The following is a 23,456-nucleotide window of genomic DNA, read 5'->3' on the forward strand; positions in this document are numbered from 1 at the left end:
GCAGCTACTTCCTCCAGTAAAGGCTTAAACTCCTTCAAGTCATCCATAAGGGAATCAGCTCTTTCAAACTCCTGTTAATGTTGGTATTTTGACCTCTTCTCATGAATCACGAATGTTCCTAATGGTGTCTAGAATGGTGAATGTTTTACAGAAGGTTTTCCATTTACTTTGCCCAGATCCATCACAGAAATTAGGTCTCTAGGAGACCAGGCTTTGCCTTGAGGTTCAGCTTCCTCTGGAGCCTCATTTGAATGTTGAATTTGGTGGCTGTCCACTCTCTAGATGCCCTGGGAAGCTATTGGTGGGGGCCTCCCAAGGCCCAGATGCCTCCAGGCCTGTCAGGACCCATGGGAGCCACAAAGCCTACCTAGGAAGACAAACCAAAGGTCAGGCTGGAGGAGGAAATAGATTGGACCCCGGTTGCTACTCCCATCCCTGGTGGGTGGCCTGGCAGGGAGGGAAGCTCCCTTTCTATTTGAACTGACCAGGCCACTTAATCATCTTTTCATTGAGTCTGAACTTCAGGAAGCTTTTTCAGGAGCAAAACAGATGGACAATGCCTGGGACAGCTCTATGCCTGTGGGTAGGGTAGGATGGGTGTCTACCCTGCTTCTCCTCATTATGAAAGTTAGTTAATGTAGATTAGACTGAGGGTTTAGGCTAGATCTAACTTAGGCTGAAATGTAATTTAGGTGAAACCTTCTCCCCTATTGTTGAACCAGTGTAGGAGAATATGACCTGGGTGTGGAACGTGTCCCCACTGGATTTGAATCACTTCCTCCCATGCCTGTGCCTGGCCAGGGATGGGTCTTATGCAACCTGAAGTAGCAACAGAAGCCCCCCTTTAAGTGCATGTCCCTCTAGAAGAGGAAATGCATACAATCTCTAATCTATCATGAAAAGAAAGGAACCTAAGCATTTCTTCCTAGAATCCCAGATATTTGGGGATAGGAAAGACTGGAGGGCTCCCTTGATGTCCACCTGCCCCAGGCCTCACAGTGTCCATCCACAAACATTAAATAGACTCTGTTGAGCATTGCTCTTGTTCCAGGTGCTTTTTTATACATAGTCAATGTTGTGGCAGTCTGAGCGCAGGTTGGAAAAGAATTTCCATACCCAGAGTATTGCAGAAAGGAGTGAGTTTTACTGAGAACAAAGAGCAGAAATAATGCGAGCACAGCAGACTGACCTTCTGACAGGCCAGGGAGAGTCGTTACTGTTAGAACAGCCTACTGGTTCAAGGGAGAGATGATTCTGTGGGCTAGTAGCCAGTTTCTATATCCTCAAGATAAAATTCCTGCTGGAAGGGTGGTATTAGGTGATTTGTTAGGGTGCTATAGGGTGAGTACCAAGGTGGTCATTTTTGCCTAATTTGGGGTCAGGAAGCTGGCTGGTAAGGATCAGGGGGCTTCTGGCAACAGTTACAATGGGGCTCAGTCAGTTCCAGAGATGATCTTGTTTCTGTGGTGAGGCCTTGCACCTGTGACCTTGGTATGGGACTCCACAGTCTCATTCTTTTTCTCTTTTTTTTCTTATTGAGATACAATTGACACACAGCACTGTGTAAGGTACACAGCATAATGATTTGACTTACATACAATGCAGTTTCATCCTTACAACATCCATTCAAGGAAGGTAACCTAGTCCACTTGTCACAGTTGAGATGTCCCGGTTCCCCCTCATGACCAACTGGGCACATTGTCAGCCCCAGGATCTCTGTCTTGGTGGCAGCCACTGGTTCAATGGTAACTCATTCATTCCATGACTTGTGCATGCTCCAAGGTACTAGACAAGGGGACATTATGGTGACCACAACCAGACCCATCATTATCCAGTTCAGTTCAGTTCAGTTCAGTCGCTCAGTCGTGTCCGACTCTTTGCGACCCCATGAATCACAGCACGCCAGGCCTCCCTGTCCATCACCAACTCCCGGAGTTCACTCAGACTCACGTCCATCGAGTCAGTGATGCCATCCAGCCATCTCATCCTCTGTCGTCCCCTTCTCCTCCTGCCCCCAATCCCTCCCAGCATCAGAGTCTTTTCCAATGAGTCAATTCTTCGCATGAGGTGGCCAAAGTACTGGAGTTTCAGCTTTAGCATCATTCCTTCCAAAGAACTCCCAGGGCTGATCTCCTTCAGAATGGACTGGTTGGATCTCCTTGCAGTCCAAGGGACTCTCGAGAGTCTTCTCCAACACCACAGTTCAAAAGCATCAATTCTTTGGCGCTCAGCTTTCTTCACAGTCCAACTCTCACATGCATACATGACCACTGGAAAAACCATAGCCTTGACTAGACAGACCTTTGTTGGCAAAGTAATGTCTCTGCTTTTGAATATGCTATCTAGGTTGGTCATAACTTTCCTTCCAAGGAGTAAGCGTCTTTTAATTTCATGGCTGCAGTCACCATCTGCAGTGATTTTGGAGCCCAAAAAATAAAGTCTGACACTGTTTCTACTGTTTCCCCATCTATTTCCCATGAAGTGATGGGACCAGATGCCGTAATCTTAGTTTTCTGAATGTTGAGCTTCAAGCCAACTTTTTCACTCTCCTCTTTCACTTCCATCAAGAGGTTTTTTAGTTCCTCTTCACTTTCTGCCATAAGGGTGGTGTCATCTGCATATCTGAGGTTATTGATATTTCTGCCAGCAATCTTGGTTCCAGCTTGTGCTTCTTCCAGCCTAGTGTTTCTCATGATGTACTCTGCATGTAAGTTAAATAAGCAGGGTGACAATATACAGCCTTGACGTACTCCTTTTCCTATTTGGAACCAGTCTGTTGTTCCATGTCCAGTTCTAACTGTTGCTTCCTGACCTGCATATAGGTTTCTCAAAAGGTAGGTCAGGTGGTCTGGTATTCCCATCTCTTTCAGAATTTTCCACAGTTTATTGTGATCCACACAGTCAAAGCCTTTGGCATACCCAGAAACCCACACAAATGGATGTGAAATTACACTCATAGAAGGTGCTGAGGAGAAGTCTGCAGATGAGAAGTCCTGATGGAGTTAGGAAGATGTGGTGGGTTTGCTGGGAGATGAGACATGAGTACATGCTTGCGTGGCCAGGGGAATGGGGAAGTGGCTGAAGCTCAGAGGACCAGAAAGAGGGTGGAGCAGGACAAGGCTGCTGTGGGCAGCAGGGGCTGGACCACTCTGGGCCCTAGGCTACCTTAAAGTATTAGGTCCTTACTCCCAGGGCAAGGGGAAGACATTGAACTATTTGAAGTAGAGGATGACATCATAACAAGTGTCATTTTAAAAGCTAACTGCTGTATGGAGAGCAGGTGGGAGGGGACAGCAGGGTTGCAGCGTCCAAGAAGTGTGTATGGCCAGCAACGTAGCATGGAGCAGTGGCGTGGAGGTGGGGGATGGGGGAGATAGCATCAAGAGATACTTAAGGAAAAAGTCAGATAGTCTTTGAGATGGAATGGATGCTGTGACGGGTGATGGGTGAGCTGGATTCATGGGCCATGCAGTCTCTGCGTTAATTCAGGCCCCACTCCTGATTTAACACTCTGATGTCACTTTCTTAATCAAATTTGAACAAGGGGCTCCACATTGTCACTTTGCACTCAACCTTGTAAAGTAGGTGCCTGGCCCTGCCCTGGGGCTGGAACTGGACTCTCAGGGCCCCCTCCCCCAGCTGCAGGCAGTCCAGAAGCAGCTCTCCTGGAGCAGGGGGACCAGGTGTTGGGCTTGGAGGGCTCACTGCCTGGAGCCATCAAGCTGCAAACAGATCAGAGCTGCAGCCAAAGGGGCCTGGCCCTGCAGGAGAGCAGCAGAAATGGGGGTCAGCCCCGACCCCAGTCTGAAGCACACTTTTGTTCTCTAAGAAGCAATGAGATGGCAAGATATGATTTCTGGAGTCCTTTGTGGGCCATCATTTAACACATTTATGGTTCTTTTGTATCTTCGTTGCAATTCCTTGTGGCCTCTCCATGCTGGGCTGGCCCTCAACCGTGGGACGAGTAGACACTGGCTTGCAGGGGCTCGGCAGGCCCTTGCGTGTCTTCTCCGTTGTCCGTTGTTTCTTTGTCACTCTGTGCCTGATTGCCCCCGCCCCTGCCCCGGGTAGAGAGAAATGCTCCATGAGGTAAAAAACAACAATAACAACAACAGCAAAACCAGTTCTGGGAGCAGTGATAATTTGTGGCTACTTTTGGCTGAAATTTCTGTGGCCTGGTCTTCTCTGGTGAAGCTGAGGGAGGTCTGTTAAGAGAAGACAGACCCCAGCAACAGTTTGGCCCAGGGCTGGGCTGTGCAGGCCCCCAGAGTGGGTTGGAAGCACCTGGCTTGCCAGGGACTGTTTTGCTGGCCTGGAGGACATCTGAGCCTCTGTTTCCGGAAGTTGCATGTGTCTCCACTGGCTCTGCAGCCTGCAGACGTTTCTGTTCTCATTTCTGAGCCATGTGCTTAGTCTGTCTTGTTTAAGATGTGTTTTCTTTAGGACCAATACCCTTGGCTCGTAATCTGGGAGCTTGGGCAATAATATTGGGGTGTATTGGATGTGGGGGGCTTGTAGGGAAACTCTCACTAATGTGGCTTTCCTGTCATAGGCCCCTGGTTCACTCAGATTAGGGGATAGTGAAGTGTACTCTGAGCCCTGTGGCTTGGGGTTTAGAGGACAAATTCCAGCTCATCTCTCTGCACCAGGCCATTGGTTCCTGATCTGTGGTCCCTGGACAACTGGGCATCCTTGTAGGTAGTGGCCACAGTTCCTGTTTCTTAGATACTCGCCATGTAGCAGGCATCATTCCAGCTCTTCTTTCATTGAAGCTTTCTGAGCAACTCACTGACACAGTGGGATTGTGTATTTTTCCCCCAAAGTTACAACACTGCCTTTAGTCAGACGTGCCTCCAGCACTTCACTGTTCCCTGCAAAAGACAGACTGTGTTTCTCCTCCTCCTGCACTGGGGGGACTTCATGACTGCCTCGTGGAGCAGAATGTGGCAGAGGGATGCACTGTGACTTCTGAGGCTCGGTCCTCCTGCTAGTGTTTGCTGAGTACCTACTGAGTGCTCCAGGCCTCAGGGACGCTGAGGATGCATCATCAGTCTGTGTGCTCCCTGCCGCGTTGTGTGTGTTTTGCTTGCTAGACTTAGAGAATGATAGAACTGTGAGGGATCTCAGAGACTTTCCAACGCCCTCATTTTTAGGAGAAGAAACCAGGGCCCTGGAGGAATGAGGACTTGCCCTTGGTCATACAGGACTCTGCGTCCCTGGTGCAGTTGAGGTCCCGGTCCTTCTGCTTGTCTTGGCTTTTGCCCATCTCAGGAGCGCTGGTTAGTGGAGTTCAACTCCAGACTCGGTGCTGTGATTCTCGGTCACTCTGTCGGGCACACAGTAGGTGCTTAGAAGATATTTATTGAGTGAATGTTTGTGCTGGAAAGAGCAGAGTCTGCTCGGCCATAATGCATTCAGCAGCCCAGCAGGAGAGGTGAACTTCAGTAGGGGCCCCCTCTGGGAAGAAATGTCCTTTGTTTTTTTTTAATGAAAAATGAAAGCGAGTGGGCTGTTGGAATTCGTGGAGGTTTAGGGCAAGTTTTGTTTTGAAACTGTTAGGTCACTGGAATCCCCCTTAGGCTGTTTCATCCCACCAGAGACGGACTGATAGAAACGAGGTGGGAGGTGGAGGGAGTCGGGAGGAGGGGCGGGGGAGGGCAGATGGAGAAGAGCTTTGCTTTCTTTGTGTGCCCTGAATGAATCTAGGCTGACTCTCCAGTGATCCCAGGGGACTATCTCAAGTCACCTCTCTTAGCCCCTTGCAGTTTTGTACCTGGCCCCCTAGCCAGCCCCTTGCCTGTCACTGGTCACCTCTGTCCATCAGGTAAGACACCCAAGTCAACCAGGCTGGGGGTCTGGTGCCTGCCACCTCTCTAGATCTGCCTCGTGCTTTACTCCAGCCATGCTGGCCTTCTTTAACCAGCTATGGGGCCTTGGGCAAGCCCCTCCTCCTCTCTGAACCTCAGTTTCTTCCTCAGTAGTCCTCAGGAGAACCCCATTTGTTTGTTCATTCACTTGCTGTGAAGATAACCCCCACGTTTAAATGACTTCCCTCCTCTAGGCCCTGCCTCTTCAAAAAGTCACACATTCCAAAGCTCCTGATTCTCAATAAACCTTTTCTTCTGCCTAAGAATAGCTTGCTTTAAAAAAAGAAAAAAGAAGAACAACCTGCTTTTATTCCAAGCTCTGCTCCCCCCTTAGAAGGCTTTTTCTCTCTGGTCATGCCTTAACATAGGCCAGTGGTGTCTGCAAGTGGAGAATGTGGGTGTTGATAGTAGTTCCTTAATAGGAGGTTGGGTTGTCACAGCCACGGTCAGTGGACACGTTTGTGGAATTGGAAGCATCATGCTTTATCTCTGCCATCGCTCCCTCTCAGGAAAAATAGCGAACATATCAGAATAGCATGCTTTCTCACAAAGAGTCCTCTTTTAGCCAGATTTCCTCAGAAAGATTATTCTGGGAAGCAAAAGACTGAACCTAGTGGTTAATTTGCAGAGGGGTGTTTTTGGGTAATCCAGTGTCATTCTCTCAACACATTGCTATTGATAGGTATGCATGACAGGAAACATAATGGTAATTATACAAAGGACCATGATCTGCGAGACATATTCTAGGCACTTACACTGCACTGGGGAGACTCGACACATTTGTATTATAGGTGAAATCTGCAGTCAAGCATCAGAGCTTCAGAAAATGGGGAATTCTCAGTGGGCTGAGGTGGTCAGGGAGGGCTTCCCCTAAGAGGTAAAGATCTCAGATTCTCATCACACCAGTTCGGATTCAGAGGGCCTAACTCAGGTCCTTGTCTGGTACAGTCTCTCTCTCTCTCTCTCTCTCTCTCTCTCTCACACACACACACACACACACACATACTCTGTTGGTCTTAACTGAAAAGATAAATGAGTTCAATCCAGGAAGATAAGTAAGATGGAGGTTGATTGGATGAGAACATGTTTTCATAGGATAGTTCTGGGGTGAGGATTGTCAATGTGAGAAAACAGCTTCAGATGTATTTAACTGTTTGCAGAGCACTCCTCACGTGAGTGAAGTCTTACTTCCTCACAGCCCCACGATGTCAGCCCCCAGAGAAACTGAGTCTCGGGGCTCCGTGACTTGGCCACACAGGTCGTAGATGGTAAAGCCCAGAACCTAGCAGCAGCAGTGGCCCACCCCTAGTATGTCTTGGCACAGGGCTATAACTGTTAGCCCCCATCCTTGACTAACACTATTCTAGCCACATAATTTTAAAAGGGGTAAGTGAAATGTCAGGAAGAGATGCATTTAACGATACTTAAAGAGCCATGTCCACTGTTGAACCCTCTTTTTTCTTTCTGCCATTTTTTTCTCAGCCAATTTAAATTATTTTTTTTTAATGATTTTAGAATAGAAAAAGAGCTAGGAGTCAGAAAAACCATCTTAGAATTTCATATTACTTTGACATCTTTTAGGATTTTAACACTGAATCATAGCAAAGAGGCAGTAATGGCTTTGGGCCATAGACAAACAGAGTCATTTTAAAATGAAGATAGATTTTTTTGGGGGGGGAGGGCCTTGAGATCTTCCCCTAAAACTAAGTGAAGAAAGACCTCTCCCAGTGCTGATTGGAACAGAAAGTATCTCATTCCTCTTGAATGGAAATAGGAGCAAAAATATTCCAAAGCATGAATCCACTGCTAAATCCACTACATCAAGCTCCCTGGAACAGTAGGAGGGGAAGAAGCCCTGAAATTGACCTGATGATTGGGGAATATCTGTTAAATGCTTTTGTAACTTCCTCACTGTCAATTCAACAGGGAAACACTGCTATCCAAGCCTCCCGTTTGCCTGAGAGTCAGGAGCTTCTAAATCAAGAAAGGAAGAAACCAAGCATATTATTTACGAGCTTCTTCCCTCTTGCTGCTTTAAGTCACAGTGAAATAAGCCTGTTTGTTACCACGCTGGGGCAACGCTGGGCAAGATTACACCGCTTCGTGGGAACCGGCAAGACCGGCCTTCCGCGCCTCCTAGCGGATCTATGAGGTGGTACAGCCTACGCTACACGCTGCAGAAAAGCTGGCCACTGGCAGGCAGCGCCGCATCCTAACGCCGTCCGCGCGCATAGCCTCGACAGGGCTCCTTGATCGCTTCTAGTCCCTACCCAGCCACCAGTCAGGGCTGCAGGCGAGGTGATTCCACCCCAGGTTACAGCGTCCGAGCCCTTAGCATCCTATCAGACTGGGTGCCGGCAGCAGCCACTTCAACCTGCCCCGGGAGCACACGCGTCTTTGGAACCATCCGTGGCGGTGCAACTTCCCCAGGGAACCAAGTGTAGTTTCGCCCTACGACTCGGTTCAGGTAGCTGAATCCAGCGCATGAGTGGACAGGATGTTTGGCGCTGGTGGAGCCACTGGGACCCGAGAGAAGGTGTTGGAGTGCTTTGAGATCCTAGTTCCGGAGGCGCCGCCGGTACTCTGAGAGATTGTTAAGTACCTGCTCAGGATCTCGACGGAGATCCCTTGGCTGTCGGGGGCCAAGACGCCTGTTGAGTTCCCGAACCTTCGAGGATGCTGGGCTGGGGAGGATCTCCCCTGAGAGGTGTCAGGGGTACTGAGAACAGGTTAGGCGTCCTGGATATACTGAGTCAGGAGTGCCTCCAGGATGGAGGCAAAGAAGAGGTTGTTGTGGAAGTTCAGGGGTGGATGGCTAAGCATTTTAGAAACGGGGTTGGAGGGGGATGGTCTTGAGCAGGGTTTCCCAGGCAAGTGGCTGTTTGGGGGCGGGGGGGGGGTGTCTTCAGAGGGAGCATCCGGAGTGGGGTTTACTAGGAGAGGTGGCTGTCCTGTGGGTTCTGGGGAATAACTAGTTGGGGGATCCCTAGGCGAGGTGGCTGGCTTAGAAGTCCCAGTCCGGGAGGAAACTGGTTATGTTCCTCCCTCTCCTTCAGTGGAAGCGACTATCTCAAGGAACTGCGGGTCCGGTAGATTCCCGCTCATTTCCAAAGTCTCAAAAGAAGTTTCTCAAACGGGAATTTCTAGGACAGCCGCTCAGCAACCCCAGGGCCGGCGGTGGTGGCCCTAGTCCTAGATGATTTGGGGTTCCTGGAAAGGGGACAGCTGAGGCATACACGCGTCGGGAGAAACGCACGGTCTTCTCACGGCCCTCGGGGTTTGTTTCAGAGTCCGACCCAGCAGACCGGTCCGCGGAGTCTCAGGGAGGGGAACCCAGGAGCCCCCACCCCGCCTCCAGGCACGCCGGGACTGCAAGTCGGGCCCCGCCCCCGCGCCGCGCCTTAAAGGACTCGAAGGCCGGGGCGCACCGCGGCGGCCACGGTCATGGAGGGTGCGTTTGCGGCTAACTGGAGCGCTGAGGCGGTCAACGGGAGCGCGGCGCCGCCGGGAACCGAGGGCAATCGCACTGCCGGGCCGCCACAGCGCAACGAGGCCCTGGCGCGGGTGGAGGTGGCCGTGCTGTGCCTCATCCTGTTCCTGGCGCTGAGCGGCAACGCGTGCGTGCTGCTAGCGCTGCGCACCACGCGCCACAAGCACTCGCGCCTCTTCTTCTTCATGAAGCACCTGAGCATAGCCGACCTGGTGGTGGCGGTGTTCCAGGTGCTGCCGCAGCTTCTGTGGGACATCACGTTCCGCTTCTACGGGCCCGACCTGCTGTGCCGCCTCGTCAAGTACCTGCAGGTTGTGGGCATGTTCGCGTCCACCTACCTGCTGCTCCTCATGTCGCTCGACCGCTGCCTGGCCATCTGCCAGCCGCTGCGCTCGCTGAGCCGCCGCACCGACCGCCTGGCGGTACTCGTCACATGGCTCGGCTGCCTGGTGGCCAGCGCGCCGCAGGTGCACATCTTCTCGCTGCGCGAGGTGGCCGACGGTGTCTTCGACTGCTGGGCCGTTTTCATTCAACCCTGGGGGCCCAAGGCCTACATCACGTGGATCACGCTCGCCGTCTACATTGTGCCCGTCATCGTGCTTGCCACCTGCTATGGCCTTATCAGCTTCAAGATCTGGCAGAATTTACGGCTCAAGACGGCGGCGGCGGCGGCAGAGGCTGCCGCGGGGGCTGAGGGCGAGGCGGCAGACTGGGCGGGGCGCGCGATTCTGGCCCGCGTCAGCAACGTCAAGCTCATCTCTAAGGCCAAGATCCGCACGGTCAAGATGACCTTCATCGTCGTGCTGGCCTTCATCGTGTGCTGGACGCCATTCTTCTTCGTGCAGATGTGGAGTGTCTGGGATGCCGATGCGCCCAAGGAAGGTAGCGCGGGCGGAAGCACCGGGAGGAGGGAGCGCGGCGGGCGTGGCCTGGTCCTGCTGTCCCTGTCCAGGGTTTGGCGGGCTTCGTGGATTGTTCTGAGCCTTGGCCGCATCATCTGCTGGCCAGGTGACTTGGGGCATAACCTCCCTGAGCCTTGACTTCCCTTTCTGTAAAATAGCAAAGATGATAAGCCAGTTTTCCCCTGCAGTTGTTATTTAGTTCCTAACCAGTGTCCGACTCTTTTGCGATCCCATGGATTGTAGCCCGCCGGGCTCCTCTGCCCAAGGGATTTCCCAGGTAAGAATACTGGAGTGGGTTGCCATTTCCTTTTCTAGGGGATCTTCCCAACTCAGGGATCCAACCGGAGTCTTCTGTATTAGCAGGTGGATTCTTTATCACTGAGCCATCAGGGAAGCCTCCTCTTCAACAGTCGGGGAATGAAATGTGAAAATGCACGTAAAATCCCTACCACAGTCTTTAGGCCACATGGGGTATTTGATTCACTGTTACGGACCCGAAAATTGAGCTTCCAATGACTTGCCTTTTCCACCTGGTGAGCAATGCGGGGAGGTGACTTTCCGACCCAGGCCCCATCTCCTGCCACGTTAAGTTCACTTCCCTTGAACTTCCACTTTAAGTTCAAGTCAGCGTGAACCCGGGAGACCTGGTTTGAATCAGAGCAGCGGGAGATGGGTGCTTGGATTCTTCCAACCGAGCCTGAGAAGGTGTGGGGCAGGGCGCTGTCAGTGGGCGGAGACTGGGAATCCCTTGCCGAGTGGAGGAGGCGAGTTGTGCCCCTCGCCCTCTCTCCAGCCGCGAGGTGGAGAGGTGAGTATTGCGGCGGCGGCGCTGTCAGTACCCAGGAGCCCAGACAGTGCTTCTGCTGAGGGGTGGGGGCAAGCAGGGAAGGGAGCGAACGGAACGCAAACTTCCCCGTTTGTCTCTGGAGCCCGGTTGATTTTGGTAGGCGGGAAACGCGCGCTCTCCAGTGGAGGACAGACAGTGTCAGAACTGAGGGTGGCTGGTGAAACCGGGAGGCGAAGGTAGGGTGGGATGCTATGAGGAGGGATCCAGGGGAGCAGAGCTTCTGGGGCGCTGGCTTCTGGCCGAGGCTTTGCGCCTTCAGCCTTCTTCACAGACAGTTCCGGTAGCTCATTTGCAAACAGCAGGAGGGGTGATCTGTGGTGGTGAACGACTTAACACCTTTTGGTTGCAAGGTAATCTCAATGCACTGGAATGCCGGCGGCTCAATTGCTTGTAAGGAAAGACTGGGAGGCTCTCTTTCAGCTGTTCTGTCCGTGAGAAAGCAAACTTATCCCATTTCTGGATAGAATCAGTACTACTTCCATCAGTCTCCAACACGGCAGCCAACCCGTGGAAGCTGAAATCATCCTTCAGCTCTCTAACTTTGCTTTGCTCACAGATCAGGGACTAACTGAGCAGCTGGAGAAATCACATGTGGCTTGTCAGCTGGCCTTGTGGCCCCCACAGAACTCTTTCCTTAGGTCTCGCTCCCCCTGCCGGTCCCTGTAAACCCAGCTGCTCCTTTTCCATCTCTCCCCGCCTACACCTTCACTCACACCAAGCTCTGCCTTTATTGGTTTAGAGCTCGCCTTGTTCCAAAAATAACTTGGGGAGGGGGCTCAAAGATTCAGGTCCCAGGCATGATAAAATAGATAGGGGAAAATGGGAAGAAAGGGGGGAAAAGGATAAAAGTATAATAATAGCAATAATAAAGCTTCTTTGTGTGTTGGGGGGAGGGGGCTGTGCAAAAGGCTTCCTTTTCATAAGAGCCAAAGCAAAGAGGAAAACTCTCGATTTCAGTATTTTCATTGTTCAGAGCAGAAAATAGAGGAGAAAAAAGCAAGAGGAGGGTTGTGATAATTTAATGAGCGTCCCCGCCCCAGTAGCCACATGCTATTGGGACCCTGCTTTGGTGAGTCTAGTAAGTCTGCAGAAGGAGGGCTTGGACCAGACAGCCCTAGCAGGTTTGGACAAGCCCCGGATGGAACCGTCAAGATCAAATTGCACAGCCAAAAGATTTGGCAACAACCTTTCCCCTTGAACTCTGTGGAACTTGCTTGGCTGCTGGTAACAGGGACTCTGACCCTGAGCTGCTTCTCTGGGGGGAGATGAAGACAGATGGATGTATCCAGTTGGTCAAGACAGCAGGCAGGCCTGTAGGTCCCCAGGTCTCGGTGCAGGCTAACAGCAGGTGTTGGAGCCGGTGTTGGCCTGTGTTTGGAGCCCACCCTTCCACTTTCTCTTGTGTCCTTGAGCTGATGATTTCCCCTTTCTGAGCCTCAGCTTCCTCCTCTGTCATAATGAGGATGACATGGTGTGACCCATAGCACCTGGGGACCACACGATCAATGTCATTCCGCCTTTCCCCCGTTCTGGTTGTTTAAAGTTTTGTTTTCATTCTTGGGATTGGCTTTGAGAATCTCGGCAGTCAGAGGAAATAGACATTTATTCGTCAGAGGAAATAGGAGGGGGTGGGGTGTTGGCAGAGTCTGCTGGACAGTATGTAGTGTGTCCAGGAGGGTTGGTGTGTGGAGAAGCTTGTTAAAAGCCAGAGAGGTGGACTGTGAACCTTGTCACAGGGGGGATGCCACCTGTCCTGTTCTCTGACGTGTGCCCATTGCCTAGCACAAGGCTGGCCATCCCCTGGAGTGCAACCAGTGCTAGTTGAGCAAACATGTGGGTTATGGGAGGAGGAAGGTTCATAAGATGGGGCAGGGATGAGTGTGTAGAGTTGAACTGAAGATAAATAAGACTCTATGCAGACCTCTGGCCATAGAATTGGCTACTCAGTGAGGAAGTGCGCCCCCCACCACTTGGGGTAATCAAAAATCTGCCAGGGTGTTTTGCCAGGGCAAAGGTTGAAATCCATAGGAGGCCTGGTTGTAAGTGTTTCCCCATCTGTAAAATGAGCAGCAGTCACCCTGGATGGTTGACTAAACCTGCCTGGGGCTGTTTGCTGGGGTTAAGATTAGGCTTTAGGTTGTGGGGAGGGGAGGGTAGAAGGTGCTGGTGGCATACAGCCTGGCATGCAGTAAGTGCGCTGCCAGTGCTTTACAAAGAGGAAGATCTCAAGATGTGTCAGGTCATGGAATCCATCCATACAGCTGAGGGAGTGTGGATTGTTGAGCTCAGGAATGCATTTTCACAGAGGGACTACAATTTTCATCGAGTGGTGGCAAGTCCAGTAATGCTGGGAACAAGAGTGTTAAGAGGTCAAGGGAAATTAAGGTTTCCCCAGAGGAAGCAGTATGATGCAAGGTGGGGAGATTTTAGCTCTGAGTTTTGGAAGCCCAAGGGGACCGTTTCGGATGAGTGGGTGGCAGAGCGGTGTAACCAGGTGGTCTTCCTGTGATTCTGATTCCAGGCCACTGAGGGGCAGCCTCAGGTGCCACGGAGGGCACCTCCCTCCGTGCTGTGCTGGAACACTGGTACCTCCCCCCCTTTCCAGATGCTTCAGTACCAGGGGCCTCTGCCCTCCACAGTCCACGCCTCACACTGTAATGGTCACACTTATTCATTCTATTTCTTTCTCTTTATCCCCACCTGACCTTAATATTTGCGTGCGAACTCACTTTTTCCAGGGGGAATTGAATTTGTGTTCAGTTATCTTGTTAGGGGCCCATCTCCCATCATCAAGCTGAGAAATTGTCTTTTTGCTTTTCCAACATACTGGTGGTGGTGACTGGTTTATCAGGACCTCCTGTCTGCTAATTTCATGCTTCACTTCAACTTAGTCCCTTATTGGACATTTCCCATTTTCCAGCCTCTGCTAGTGGCCAAGGACAGAGCCACAGATGTCACAAAGTCCTCAACCACAGATTATAAGCAGAAATAGTTACAATATGAAGGGACGATGCTGTAAGAGTTGTATTCACTTGTCAGAAGTACCGTGAGTGCCCCCAGGATTCATTGATTCTAGCTCCCTGGAAAAAAATCAGGATCAGAGAGGAATCAACATTTGAAAAGGGTTTTGAAGGATGAGTAGGAGCTGGTTATGCAAAGAAACATACACACATTGCCTGATGAGATCATTGGAATACTTCTCAGACTTCATTTTGTACACAGAATCATGTGGGAGAACTTGTTAAAGTGCAGATTGTGATTCAGCACATCTGGGTGGGGCCTGTGAGACTGCATTTTTAACAAGCTCCTAGGTGATGCCTGTGCAGGGCCCTTGACTGGACATTAAGTAATGAGGCTTTAAAAAGCTTTAATGTGTTATCTCTGTTCCCAAAATGTGTGGCTTGCCTTTGCATGAGTGGCCCAAGTTGGTGGCAGGGTCCTGTCATTCTCTAAAGGGTAAGGAAAGGCTCTCCGTTTGCAGGAAACCTCACCTCTTCTGCTTCTAGAACATGGTTATTTCTCAGGTCCTTCCTGGTAGGCCCCACATGTCCCCAGATTTGAGCAATGGCATCACGGAAGACTATTTAAAGCTGTGTAGCCCACAAGTTTAGCTCTTTTTCCTGACCTTATGCATGGTAAGATCACACACCTGTGACTTTTACAATTCCAATGTTGTAAAATGGTGCTCTTTTCAAAGAGCCTTGGAAAACATACTCATATTCAATCTTTCTGTACATGTACATCCAGAAATCATTTTTAAAAAAGCCTCTGTACACCACAACTCCCAAATTCTCCTATAGCTCCTGTAGGGATAAGGGATTTAGTCCTTATGAGAGGTGCCTGATTTGGGAGCCATGGGTTGGGGAAGGGTGGGGAGGGGAGGCCTTGAACTGATGAGTGGTTTCTGGAGTGAGAGCCTCTTAGGAAGGTTGATGAGCTTGATCAGATTCAACTGAGCCATAGGTCTTTGAGTTGTAAGTGACATGTGTTCGTTGCCTCAGGAACAGCGCAGCCGGAGAGGAGAGGCCATGGCCAGCTGCCCGTCAGCTGTTCCGGGCTAATTTGGGCCCAGGGTGACAGTGATGGTGACAGGCGGGGGCAGTACCGGGAAATCCGCATAGGGGACTTCATGCGGCTTGAGTAAAGCCAGGCTGGTGGGTGGGTGGACCACTGGGACACCCTGTCCTTGCATGGCCCTCGGCCACCCACCTCCTCATGAGTCATGGTTCTGGGTGGAAGTTCAGCATGGTGTCTGTCTCCTGGGGGCGGTAAATGCCCAGCAGGGAACGTTTGCAGTTGGCACATGGCCCTTTCTGCTCAGTTCTCTGCTTGGCATGTAGGAGCCCCCACTTGAAGATTACCCCGAGTGCCCTGCCTTGCGCTCATCGCCTGTCTGCCAATGCTGCCACTCCCCACTGACTAGAAGGCCTGTCTGGCTTCTCTCCTTCTCACCTGGATTTGTAAATCCCTTGAGGGCAGGTCCCCAGGGTTGCTTGGGTGGCTGGCACTGAGTAGACACAGCAGGGGAGGATGCATGGGCATCTGATCTCTTCCTCCACCCCTCCCTCCCTTTCCTGAGAAATGCCCTGAGCTCAGGCCAGGCAGGTGTGAGGCCCGATCCCTGGTTCATGCCTCCCACTCAGCCCCTCTTCTCTCCAGGACCAAAGAGAGTGGTTTGCAAGCCCTCAGGGCTTGGACCTTGAGGGACAGGTGTTCCTTTTGCTGAGGGGGATAGAAGACATGGATGAGAGCCAGCTCGCCTGGTGGAGACCCTGAAATCCCTTTCTCACCCATGGCTGCAGCCCCCTTCCCTGCTGGGTTTCTTATGGCAGAGTAAAGTTTTCCACAGCAGACCATCTGGAGTTCCTTTGGGGTCATGTAATCCAATCTCAGGGCTCTGGGTTTTGAGTTTTTTTTTTTTTTTTTTAAGTCATGGAAAAAAGGGCAAAGAACAGTTTCTTAAATTGAACTCAAGAGTGATAAAAAAAATCTGCAGTTGATCACATTTCATATCTGTAAATAATAATATAATAACTTGAATAAACACGTTGCCATTCACAATGCCCTTTCACACAATTTTTTTCCCCCAATTTTCTCAAAGTCCTAGTGGGTGTCACCTCCATTTCAAGATAAGGCTGTTAAGGTTCAGACAGTAGATGTGGCTCAGAGAATGAATAGGTAGGAAGGGGGTTCACACCCCTTGGGTTTGCATCTGGGTCCTCTGTAAGGGGCTCCCCATGGGCCTGACCCCCAAGGAGATGCTGGCTGCTGACCACTCTCTTGGATGAATCTCTAGATTCTGATTTCCACACCCTCCTTTTGTCCAAACTGACTTCCCCATCACTCTGCTCTAGCATAACTGAGGCCAGAGTCACAGGAACTTGGGAGCTGGGCTGACCCTTCAGAGCAGCTGGGATGCAGACACAGGAGCCAGCCTGGGGGCCCTGCGTTGAAGCAGGCACTGGATATGGGCTGCCTGGTACAGGGTGTTACCCCCTGGCTGAAGGCAGTGCCCCCAGAGAAACTCCGCTGTGTGCTTGCTTGCTATTCTCTGGCAGCTCTGGGCTGAGTGCCCGGTCCTAACACGGGACCCCGAGTGGCCACTACAGCATCCGCTGCCAGCCTGCTGGACTCCAGTGGGGCAGCACCTCTCTCAGTCACCTTTTCAGTCAGTGGCCGATTGCAGCAACCCACTGGGTGGCTATGTTTTGAAAGGAGATGGTTGACACAGTGAGGATTTCAGTGTAGAAGACCACCGCCAGGAGAGTGGAGTGGCACTGGGACTTGAAGGTAGAATGCAGGTGAGCAGAAAGTGGAGGGGGTGATTTTACAGCACTCTTTCCAGCTGCAGTGTCCTGGCTGTGTGTGAGCAAAGCAGAAGACCTTACCTCTGAGATCTGCATGCAAGATCAGATATTCCTGGGCTAAAAGCATCTTCGTAAGTCAGCTGGAATAAGTCTGGAGCCTTCTCCTCCCCTGCTGGGTTACTCATTCAGAACAGCATGGACTTAGACGAGCCCAGACGGCCCCCTGGCACGTGGTCACGATCGCAGCTGCCGTGCATCGGCCATCTGTAGTATTAGGTGCTCTTCTGCCCTTGCTGTGCTCCTGTGAGATTTGGGGACTCTCATTATCATCATTCAGAGATGAGAAAACAGCAGTTTCTTGGGGAGTTAAAGTATTTATGGCTGGCAGGGCTACATGCTAGGTCTGGTAGCTTCTACCTCTGTGTGCTTGGATACTCTTGAGTGGGAGGCAGTTGACTTGCGAGGTCAGTAAGGAATGAACAGGTGGCCATGCAGATGGAAGCATGTGGTAGGGAAGCTTCGGATGGGAGAAGGGACAAGGAACGTTCCAGGGCTGGGCTGTGCATGTGCTCAGAGCACTGATGTGGGAGGAAGGCAGGCTTGGTCTCTGCCGTCCTCCGCCTTGTGACACAGCACCTGGTCCCTCTTCTCAGGAGGTGAGGCTTCATGCCACGAGAGTGATGCCGTGTTCTCCTTTCTTCCCCCTCCGCCTCCAGCCTCACCTTTCATCATCGCCATGCTCCTGGCCAGCCTCAACAGCTGCTGCAACCCCTGGATCTACATGCTGTTCACGGGCCACCTCTTCCAAGAACTTGTGCAGCGCTTCCTCTGCTGCTCATTCCGCCGCCTGAAAGGCAGCCGGCCTGGGGAGACAAGCGTCAGCAAAAAGAGCAACTCGTCCACCTTTGTCCTGAGCCAGTACAGCTCCAGCCAGAGAAGATGCTCGCAGCCATCCACGCTGTGACTGATAGGGCCAGGACTGCCCTCCTTGGCTTCGATTGTGCGACAGTGACACTCTGGTTCTTGGTGGCTGTGTATATGTGTGTATAAGGTACCTTTCAGTTTGTACCCCTCTGCACCTTAGGCAGCTGGAGTTGGGTGGGGAAGCAACCCCCATGGGGAAAGATGGTAGGGTGACTCCACCATCAAACCAAGCCCCGGATCTTCCGTGGGCTCCCACGGGTACTTCTCCTGCCCTGACCCCACTGCTGCCTTCCTTTAACAGTAAGTCCCCTACATAAGAATGGGTTCTGTTCTGAAAGCACGTTTGTAAGTCCAGTTTGTTAGTAAGTCCAACAAAGTTAGCCTGGGTGCCCAGCTAACACAGTCAGCTATATGGTACTGTACTAGTTTACTATATAGTATAGTGCTGTATAGAGTACTGTACTGAACTAGTATATTACTGCACTGTAATAGGTTTGTAATACTTTTCACACAAGTAATACATACATAAACGCAGAAAGTAAAGCCTTTTCAGTTTTATAGTAGAGTACCTTGAAAAGTACACCTGGAATACAGGGGCTGCCATGCCTCTTTGAAAGTTTGCAACTAGAAGGTTCATGTGTAGAGGACTTACTGTATTCTGGGATCTTGAGAGAGGTAGTAAGTATAAGATTGGTGACCATTGGGTACAGAAGCCTAGTGTTCTGAGCTTGGGGTGAGGACTAGGACCTTGCTGGTGGTGGTACTAATAGCCTCCTGGCCTCAAAGCGCTTTTGCCTTTGAGTGGACTGGTGCTAGCATCCTTGAGCACCAACTTGTCTGAAGGTGGCCCCAGAACAGGGGATTCTCTTCGGAGACTGTCTGGCACAGGCAGCCAAGTAAAACTTGGGTTAAAAGTGTTTGGTATGCTAATACTTAAGAAGCATTTGGGAAAGAAAAAGGAAATAAAAGACATCCAAATGTGTAAAAGAAGTAAAATTCCTTACAGATGATGCAATTTTGTATATAGAAAATTCTAAGGAATTCATGCACACATGCACATACACAAACCCAGTAGAACTAATGCGTGAATCAGGGTGTATTGAATACAAAGTCAATATAAAAATCAGTTGTTCCTCTTTACCCTGGCAATGAACAATGTGAAAATAAAATTCAGAAATAATTCTGTTTATAATAGTATCAGAGGGAATAGGAATAAATTTAATGAAAGAAGTGCAAGACATATCCTGAAAACTACAAAGTATATTTGAAAGACGTTGAAGGCTTAAGTGAATGGGATGACATCCTATGTTTATGGATCAGAGACTTAAATATTGTTAACAATACTCTTCAACTTTATATACAGATTCAGTGTAATCCCTATCAAAATCCTAGCTAGTTTTTTTGTACAAATTGATAAGCTGATCCTGAAATTCACATGGAAATGTCAGGACCCAGAATAGCCAGATAAACACTGAAAAAGACGGACAAAGTTGGTGCATTCACACTTCCGGTTCAAAACTTATTATAAGGCTACAGTAATCAAAAGAGTGTGGCATAGACAAAAGAAGAGGCATATAAACCAGTGGAATGGAATGGCCTTGTGTTTATGGCCAATAGATTTTTGACAAATGTGGCAAGAGAATTCAATAGGAATGGTAGTCTTTTTGGAAAATGGTGCCAGGATAGCTGGATATCCACATGCAAAAGAATGCAGTTGGATCCCTACCTCACACTACGTACAAAATTAACTGAAAGTGCATCAACCTAAATGTAAGAGCTTAAACTATATCTTAGAAGTAAGCAGGGATGACTCTTTGTGGCCTTGGACTAGGCCATGGGTTCTTAGATACGACACCCAAAACATAAGCCTAAGGAAGAATAGATAAATTGGACCTCATCAATGGGGCACAAAACTCTTATGCTTCAGAGGGCACTATCAAGAAAGTGACAAAACAACCAGAATGGAAGAAGATGCTTGGAAGCCATAATCTCGTGTCTAGAATATATCAAGAACTCTTACTTTTTATCAGTAAAATGCCAAATAACACAGTTTAAAATACGAGCAACATATTTGATAAACAAATGAGTAGACATATTTTTGTATCTTTTACAAAGAAAAGATATAAGTGGCTCGTAAGCACATGAAAAGACTCTCAGTATCCTTATTCATGAAGGAGACGCAAATCAAAACCACCATGAAATAGCAGTACACACCCACCAAGATGGCTCTAATCAGAGAGATAGGCAATGACAGGTGGGAGCGAAACTGGACCTCTCCTCTATCACTTGTGGGAAGGTAACATGGAGCAGCCACTTTGGAAAATAGTTTGGCAGTTCCTCAAAAAGTTAAACATAGAATTACCGGATGAGCCAGAAATGCTACTCCTGGTTTTTACTCAAGAGAAATGAAAGCCTGCACACACATGAAAACTTGTATGTAAGTGTTTCTCGCACTGTGATTTATAAGAGGCAAAAGTGGAAATAACCCGAATGTTTATCAGCTGATCACTGGGTAAATAAATGTGGTATACCTATACAATGGCACATGATTCAACTATAAAATAAAACGAAGTACTGGCATATGCTCCAACACGGATGAACCTGGAAAACATATTAAGTGAAAGAAACCTTGAGAAAAGTCACATACTGCGTGATTCCATTTCTATGAAATGTCAAGAGTAGGCAAATCTGTGGAGACAAATACCAGAATTGTGGTTACCAGGGGCCAGGAACTGGGGTGAGTGGGGAGGGACTGCTAAGTTACAGGCTTTTTTGAGGGGTAGTGAAGATTTTCTGGAATTAGTGATGTATACATTTTGAAAATATGCTAAAAACTACTACATTAATACTTAAAAAATATTTACCAACTGAATTCAGAGGCAACCAGCCTGAAGGACAAATTTCTTAGAATCTCTTACTTCTCAGAGCTTTTGTTTCCGTGTGACTCATCATTTCAGAAAAATCCATGGTTTTCTTAGTTTTCCTGCGAAAGATGGTGTTTCCAGTTTGACCAAAAGTACCAGTAGTGATAATACCTGGTACACATGTTGTGAAGTGTCTTTTCAGCCTTGAAGCACATGTGCCCATGTCCAGGAAACACCTTTTGCTATTCAGTATAGGATATTATAGATCAGAGGTTTTCCGACTGGGCACACTGGCACTCTTTTTTTGTTTTTGTTTTTTGCACACGTATTTTTGGACTCACTGTGATACAACAGCATTTCCTAAAGCCCCAGCTCTCCTCTCTCTACTTTCCTTTTCTCACTCTATACTGCATTGCATGCACACATACACACACAAACACACTCACACCCAGTAGAATGAGCTAGCAGGATCTTGATGTTCAGGGAGAAGAGAAGTATGCACTGAAATGCCAGTGTTCAGAACCCCACCGTTTAGGACAAGATCTTCGGTACTAACTGAAGACAGAGGACAGTGTCAGCTTTGAACCCAGAGGCAGTGCAGTGTTGCTGTGACAGGTCCCTAGTGTCGACACCAGCCAGTCCTGGCTGTTTGGGGAGCTAACTGGATGCCAATTTGGGGTCTCCGTGCCCACCTCAAGGACACCAGGGCAGCGTGGGTGCAAATGCAGTGATGGCGGGGCCTGTTAGCATTTGAGCCTTTCTGCTCGCCAACCAGAAATGCCCCAAGTCTCTGCTGTCAACTAGGGAAGTTGCCATCCTAGCAGCCACCAGAGGCCACTGGGGATCAAGGAGACAGCAACTCAGTTGATTTTTCTGACCACAGGCATAACCTTGCCAAGAACCCTGGAGCTGCAAGGTTCTTGGGCATCAGAACCAGCTGGGACACTTTCCTCATTCTCTTGCTGTGAAAGCTCTGGTTGGATTCTTGGTTCTCATTATGGCACAGGAGTCTGTTTTATAGCTGATCAGTGACCTTTGATTTCAGCTGCACCACTGGCTATGCACCTCTCCCCTCCCAACATTCCTGGAGAGTGTTTTCACAATTGATTGTTGTTTCCCCAACCCAAGCCTGGAAGAAGGCAATTAGCACTCCCTTGTCTCTGTCTTCCTCCAGACCTAATGCCTGAGGTCCTCCAGCCATCTTTGCCTGCAGTTTCAGGACTGTTTACAAACCTAACGCACCTATTGGTACCTGGAGGTGCCAATAAATTGGAGCATGAAGATTTTCTTCTGGAATGTTTCATTGTTCTCATGTTGAAAAGTGAAATGCAAACACTTGAAGACTCTGAGCCTTATTTCTTTACGTGCTGAAAAGAAATCTGCCATACTATTTGGTCTTCTTGAGGGATGGCTCTACAGGATGTGACTGCTGGAGGCTGCCTTTTAAGAAGATCCTGGTTTCAAAATGCGTAACCTTTTGTGTTTAATTGCAGCAAAATGCCCCTAAGTGCAAAATGTGAATTCCTTGACTTTGTTCTACTTGGTGAATTTCTATGCTATCTCCTGTCTGCGCCAGTTGGTGAATGATGTACCCGACAGTGCTCTATAAAAGGTGCACTTAATAAATATATTTTTCCATTTATTGCTTTGCCCTCTTTCTTTCTCTTGAGAACAGTGACCATATCTGGAGGCTTGCAGACTTCAGGTCCCTTGCTGGGCTTCCCTTGAATCTGCATAATCTGTCTGATTGTGACACAGGTGCATCTGGGCTGTGGCAGATGCCGGGGGGCAGGGGGTGTTGGTCAGCAGGAGACCTGATCCCAATCTCTTGGTTCACAGCTTCTCTCATTTATCAGAGTTCTGTTGGAAGATGCTCTAAGACCCATACACAAACCTCTTGTATGATGTAGCCACACCCAGCATCTAACTCTGGACATTATGGGAGTCTAGATTGTCATCTTGAAGGAAGCTTAAGGCATATCTTTTTTCAAATGGGGCATGGGAGCTACCTGCAGAATCACAAATGGGTTTGTGGTCATTCCTGGTCTCCACTACTGAATCACAACCTGTGTCTTAAGCAAGAATACCTCATGAGCCAGATGCAGTGTATGAGAGTGGAATGCCACCCCCTTCTCTGGCCCGTTCTCATCATTCCCCTAGTACGCTGTTCTGACTGCTGCTTTTCAGCTGGGGTCACAGAAGGAATGACTCCCGTCATAGTCTGGCCCTTAGAGAAGGAGAGTGAGCTTGAAAAATTGGAGTCAGGGTCAAGTTAGGTCACAGTAAATGCCAAGATGGTCAAAAATCTCTGCATAAGCCAAGACTCCAAGTCTGAAATGGTTGGCCCAACAATGTGAGAGATGTCTGAGGGGCAGGCCCTTCAAGGGGGTGTAAGGGGTACTCGCTTTAAACCTTTCAGCAGGAGGAGCCTAGGCTGTGAGTCCACTTGAGAATGTGCAGGGCCCTTGAGCAGAGAGCAGTGGGCTGGAACCACAGCATGAATGTGACTGGCTGTGCACCTTTTGACAAGTCTGGCCTCTGGACAGTGACTTTCTTGTTTGCAAAAAGTAAGGGATGACGATGAGTGTTTAAGAACAAAATATACCGATATCTGCAGCTTCTTTAAAAATGCAAAAGAAAGGGGAGATTGGCAGATGAAAGATGAGTAGGAACGTGTTGAAGGCGGAGCAGTAACATGTGAATTCTAGAGCCTAGATTGTGGGTAGATAGTTGTTCACGGCAGACATTTTCAACA

The 23,456-nt window shown here is 49.4% G+C and overlaps 1 protein-coding gene across 2 annotated transcripts in view; it reads left to right on the forward strand.

Moving 5' to 3' along the window:
• Positions 1-7,650: 7,650 nt before the first annotated feature.
• OXTR (oxytocin receptor) overlaps positions 7,651-23,456 on the forward strand; it is a 57,648-nt gene continuing 41,842 nt past the window's right edge. The window contains exons 1-2 of one of the 2 annotated variants that reach the window (XR_009732457.1): positions 7,651-10,239; positions 17,630-17,964. Coding sequence is in view for 1 of the 2 variants with exons in the window: in XM_061396344.1 (XP_061252328.1) it covers positions 9,312-10,239; positions 17,630-17,877 (1,176 nt within the window). In the remaining variant the exon portion in view is untranslated. Of the gene's footprint in view, positions 10,240-17,629; positions 22,344-23,456 lie in introns of those variants that run through there. The other variant, XM_061396344.1, reaches the window with a different exon arrangement.

The sequence above is a fragment of the Bos javanicus genome, chromosome 22 (assembly GCF_032452875.1).
Source record: "Bos javanicus breed banteng chromosome 22, ARS-OSU_banteng_1.0, whole genome shotgun sequence".
In the NCBI taxonomy this organism is placed as follows: Eukaryota; Metazoa; Chordata; class Mammalia; order Artiodactyla; family Bovidae; genus Bos; species Bos javanicus.